This window comes from Alligator sinensis, unplaced genomic scaffold (genome assembly GCF_000455745.1).
Source record: "Alligator sinensis unplaced genomic scaffold, ASM45574v1 scaffold278_1, whole genome shotgun sequence".
NCBI lineage: Eukaryota > Metazoa > Chordata > Crocodylia > Alligatoridae > Alligator > Alligator sinensis.
This window is the reverse complement of record NW_005841952.1, coordinates 274788-280332: the sequence shown is the minus strand read 5'-3', so window position 1 is coordinate 280332 and position 5545 is coordinate 274788. Positions and strand designations below refer to the sequence as shown.

At 58.6% G+C, this 5545-nt stretch overlaps 1 protein-coding gene across 1 annotated transcript in view; it reads left to right on the top strand.

The window, feature by feature from the left end:
- Positions 1–454: 454 nt before the first annotated feature.
- The window catches only part of NECTIN1 (nectin cell adhesion molecule 1), a 22661-nt gene continuing 17570 nt past the window's right edge, over positions 455–5545 (top strand). Inside the window, exons 1-5 of the mRNA XM_006020408.3 lie at positions 455–467; positions 933–1283; positions 1889–2191; positions 2683–2800; positions 4275–4426. Coding sequence (XP_006020470.1) covers positions 455–467; positions 933–1283; positions 1889–2191; positions 2683–2800; positions 4275–4426 — 937 coding nt within the window. The remainder of the gene's footprint in view (positions 468–932; positions 1284–1888; positions 2192–2682; positions 2801–4274; positions 4427–5545) is intronic.

Sequence of the window (5545 nt, the reverse complement as noted above, 5' to 3'; positions counted from 1 at the left end):
TTTGTCCCATCTCAGTCTTCTCTTCTGCAGACTAAATCAGCCCAGTTCCCTCAGCCCCTCTTCCCAAGTCATGTCCCCCAGTCCACAAACCATTTTTGTTGCTCTCCGCTGGACTCTCTTCAATCTGTCCACATCCTTTCTGTAGTGGCGGGGGGGCCCAAAACTAAACACAGGACTCCAGATGCGGCCTCACCAGTGCTGAATAGAGGGGAAGAACCACTTCCCTCAATCTGCTGGCAATGCTCCTACCAGTGCAGCCCAGGATGCCCTTAGCCCTCTTTGCAACAAGGGCACACTGCTGGCTCATTCAGTTTATTGTCCACTGTCACCCCCAGGTCCTTTCCTGCAGAACTGCTGGTGCATGGGATGGCTCCATCCTAAAAGCAGGGCTTCGCACTTGTTTTTTTATTGAACCTCCTGCTATTTCTTTGGTCCAATCCTCCAACTTGCCATGATGTTCCCCAAGTGTGAGGCATCAGCTCTTTGTGCACCCTCCTGCCCTGCAAGGGTGATCAGGGGCTCAAAGTGCAGCTCGGATGCTAGCCCGCATTGGATGGCTGCTGGGAGTGTCCTGGGCGGCTGTGGAGGGGAGGGTTGGATTACAGCCGGCTGTGGTGGATGGGGTGGAGTTTGCCCTACATCCAGCAGTGGGACTGGCAGAAGCTGCTGTCACCCCCACTACCAGGCCCTTGTAGGAGATGCCAAGAGCCCAGTCAGCCCTGGCATAAATAGCACCGTTACTCCAGGGGCTCCATCCTGCAGAGGAGTGACTGCAGGAATGGGCTGCATGTATCTACTGCCTAACAACCTACTAGATGTATGGGGCACCTGCAGGTCAGGGGGGTTGTGGGGGAGTCCTTGGCCTGGGGTGAGAGCTGGATGGGTTAGTGCCCACGTATCGCCCCCTTACCCACCCCTCTGTGTCATTGCAGGGCTGCAAGCTCAGACTGTCCTGGTCAATGACACCGTCTCAGGCTTCATCGGGACGGACGTGGTCCTGCACTGCAGCTTCACCAACCCGCTGCCCAACGTGAAGATCACACAGGTGACGTGGCAGAAAGCCACCAACGGCTCCAAGCAGAACGTGGCCATCTACAACCCCGCCATGGGCGTCTCCATCCTCTCTCCCTACAAGGGCCGTGTCAAATTCCTGAACCCCTCCTTCCAGGATGGCACCATCCAGCTGTTCCGGCTGCAGCTGGACGACGAAGGCGTCTACATCTGCGAGTTCGCCACCTTCCCCACCGGCAACCGGGAAAGTCAGCTCAACCTCACCGTGCTGGGTATGGCATGGACAGGGTGCAGGGCCCTGGTCACTACCCTCGACCCGCTGCCCTCAGAGCCCATGGGGTGCAGGGATCCTGGCTTTAAATCCCACCCCTTGAGCTGCTTCTCTGCAGTCCAGCCCCTGAAGGGTGCCCTGCTGCTGGTGGGACTCGGGATGCCTGGGTTCTCTCACCCACGCATGGCAGTCCCTTGCCATGAGTCGCTTCCCCTCTCCAAGCTTTGGCTCTCCGATCTATAATGCCAGGATGACAGCCCTGACCTATTTCCCATGGGTGAGGCGAGGCAGGATTTGCCTGGGGATTTGCATTTTGAAAGACTCTGGGGAGACACGAAGCATGAGGTGGTGCTCTCCAGCCCAGGCTGGTTTGGGGGGGAGTTGCCATTGTGGGATCCCCCACAAAGCTGCCTCCAAGGGGGTCTCCTTGCTCCAACTCAAGGGTGGGGATTTGGAGCTCACCCTCCAGCCTGTGCTCACCCATCAAAGGTGACATCCTGCAAGGTTACTGCAGGCGGGAAGGTCGGCCAGGGCTGGGGCCAGGCAGACAGCGGCAGGTCTCTCACCATCCTGTTGTTCCCTCTTCTCCACCCTGCCTCTCTGCAGCCAAGCCCAACAACTGGATGGAGGGTACCACGCGGCCCCTCATCGCCCGGGTCGGCATGATGGAGAAGATCCTGGTGGCCACCTGCACCTCCTCCAACGGGAAGCCGCCCAGCAGCGTGACCTGGGACACCACACTCAAGGGAGCGGCCGAGTTCCAGGAGATCCGCAACACCAACGGCACCGTCACGGTGATCAGCCGGTACCGCCTCGTGCCAAGCCGCGAGGCCCATCGCCAGCAGCTCATGTGCATCGTCAACTACCAGCTGGACCGCTTCACCGACAGCATCACCCTCAACGTGCAGTGTAAGCACCGGGGCACGGGGGGGCCGCGAGGCTGTAGCGCCTGGATCCACCAGCCTGGAGGGGTGGTAGTGATACCAGCTTTCAACTCCAAAAAAGGATGGAGCTGGACTGTTCTCAGTGGGGGCAGATGGCAGGACAAGGAGCAATGGGCTCAAGTTGCAGCAAGGGAAGTTGAGGTTGGATATTAGGAAGAACTTTCTCATGAGGAGGGTAGTAAAGCATTGGAACAGGTTAGCCAGAGAGGTGGTGCAGTCTCCATCCTTGGAGGTTTTTAAGACCTGGCTGGGGTGATGTAGTTGGGCCTGGTCCCGCTTTGAGCAGAGGGTTGGACTAGATGTGACCAACGGAGGTGCCTTCCCACCCTCATCTTCTGATCCTATGATTCAAAGAGTGGGGAGAACAGGTGCTGCTCCTCTTCTCTGGGACAGGAAGCCAGCGGTCCCCTTGAATAACCACTATCCTTTGCCCTGCCCTGCTTTCCCCCCTCACAGATGAGCCGGAGGTCACCATTGAGGGCTTTGACGGCAACTGGTTCTTGAACCGCAAGGACGTGAAGCTGACGTGCAAATCTGACGCCAACCCTCCTGCCACCAGCTACCAGTGGAAGCTGTAAGTACCCACCATCCTGCCCCTCAGATGCAGGGCCCAGCCCTGCCACTGGCCATGCCTCCAGGGCAGCTGCAGGCCATGTTAGCATGGAGTCCTAAGCGCATGCAAGGTCTTGGGTGGAGCAGGCTTTGCAAGCGGGAGGCTGATGGCTCACGTGGCCTATCTCAAATGCAGTACCATACTGCTCAGGGATGGGGGGTTTGTTCAGAGGGTCAGAGGTGAGTGCTAACACTGCCTTACAGATGGGAGCCCTCTTGGAGGCCACCCAAGGGCACAACAGGCTGGGATGGGCAACCCCAGGGCCCCTCCATTGCAGCCAGTGTGGTGCAGGCAGTAGGTGAAGAGCAGTCAGCTTCGACCTAGCTCAGTACAGTCTCTTGTGTTTTGGGTGGGCATTAACTGGGCAGCATCATGAGATAAGCCGACAAGGCCCCTGAGAACAGGGAAAGCCGGTGAGCAGGGGTGGCGGGAGGGGGCCAGAATCAGGAGAGGAGCAGAAAATGCTGCCCACACCTAGCAAAGGCAAGGCCTGTGGTGGGGGGTATTATCCGGTTCGGGGAAGACCGAGCTGCCCCTCTGAGAAGGGATGCAGGCCCGCGGTCCCTGGCACCGTGCAGCTGGATGCTGCGTGTTGTCTCCTGGCACCACTGGGGCATGAAGTCTCCATCTGCCAGAGCTCGTGTGGAGCAGCTCCTCCGTCTGCCGACGCAGCCCTGGCTCGGGAAAGAGCGCAGCCGCAGCACCACAAGACACACATGCGCACACATGCATGTGGAGGAGAGCAGCAGCAAGCAGTGGGACATGTCACCCTGGCTCTGCACAGACCCCTGCCATCCTCCCCACCCACCGGCCACACATGCTGAATATCCCCCCTGTGTGACAGGCAGGGAAACTGAGGCACGAGACACTGCCACTTCCTGGATCAGACAGCTTGAAGCACACGTCCGGGCAGGATGTTCCTCTTCCGGGTCTGCCCACTCCCCTGGGAAGCTTGAGCAGGCTGCAGGGGTCCGGGGATCTTGCTGGCCTTTCCCGGGAGGGTTGGCAGACCCTGCATCCATCCAGCTCTCCACGTTCAGGCCCTAAAATCTAAACCTTTTCCCACCTCCCAGAGTGGATCGGATCAGGCAGGGAGGGAGGGGTATCCCCAGCGTTGGCACAGCCAGTGCTGTATGTGAGGGCCCCCAGAGTCCCTAGCCAGCCCAGCTGGCCATAGCACTGGTCCTTCTACCCAAGACCCAGGCCCACAGTGTCCTGCAGGGCTGGCAAGTCAGCTGACCTGGACTGGCCCACCCTGATTTTACACACGGGGAAACTGAGGCACAGAAAGCCTCCTACCAGAGGCTGGACAGCGCAGCGGAGCTGTGACTTTGCCAAAGGCTGGGAAGCCACAGAGACGCAGGCACACGCCCAGGTGCAGCCCACGCCACAACCCCCCACCTCTGGGAACCAACCCCCCGCTGTCTCGCTGCAGGCTGAACGGGTCGCTGCCCGAAAACGTGGAGATCCAGAACAACACGCTCTTCTTCAAAGGCCCCGTCTCCCACAGCCTGGCTGGGACGTACATCTGTGAGGCCACCAACACCATCGGCACGCGGTCGGGCCTGGTGGAAGTCAATGTCACAGGTAGGAAGACGCTCGGGGAGTGTGGGGACGGGTCTGAGCCGCTGATGAACCACCAGCCAACTCCCTCCAGAGCCTGCGTGAGCCTCTCCTCCCAGACCCGGGCTCTCCCCGGGGTCACAGCAGCCGTGGAGGCAGCGCTCTGCTGTTCCCTGCACTATGCCTGTGTGTTTCCGGAATGGTTTTGGCTCGGGTTTTGTTTCATCTCCTCGTGCTCTCTCCCTCTCATACGGCGGAGCTGGTTTGATCTCTTCTCCCCTTGTTTTCCTTTCTGCTTCTGGTTCAAAGCGACTAATGGAAGTATTACGGCTCTGATGTGCAGTGAGAAATGCGGGAGGCGAGGATGGCTGACGGGAGCAGGGAAGGGAGAGGACAGTGGCGTGCTTCCTAGCGAAGCAGTTGCGTGCAAAGCCTTGCATGTGCAGGACTTGTGCTGGAGCCTGCTGCTCATTGTCACGGTCTTGGAATAGGCTCAGCTGATAGCCCAGCAGTGCACCTTTCATTTCAGTGCTTCTCTGCCCACCTGCCAGCTCTGCCATCTCGCAGAGCTGGGGGGAGAGGCTGCAAGGACATATGTTGCTTCCTCAGAGCTGCGGGACGAAGGGACATCGCGGGGGTCTGGGCAGCAGGGAAGCGATGTCATGAGATGTCATGTGAGCCATAGGGAGCCATGTGCTATCTTGAGCATTGATCTACCAAGGCAGCGCAGTGTCAGGGTTACGTCAAAGGTAGGAAATCAAGACCCAGGTAGACGAAGCCTTGGCTGGGATGATGTAGTTGGGGCTGGTCTTGCTTTGAGCAGGGGTTGGACTAAGTGTGACCTCCTGAGGTCCTTTCCCACCCTCATTTTCTGTGTGACATCAGGAGAGGTTGGGATAACAGGTGGGATAACACTTGACAACAGGCTCAGCAAGTGGGCGGACGAGAATCTGGTGGTGTTCAACGCCGATAAATGCAAGGTTCTCCACCTTGCGAAAAAAAACCCGCAGCATCCTTATAGGCTCGGCAGTGCTATGTTGGCTAGCACTATGGAAGAAAGAGACTTGGGGGTCATCATTGACCACAAGATGAACATGAGCCTGCAATGCGATGCGGCGGCTAGTAAAGCGACCAAAACGCTGG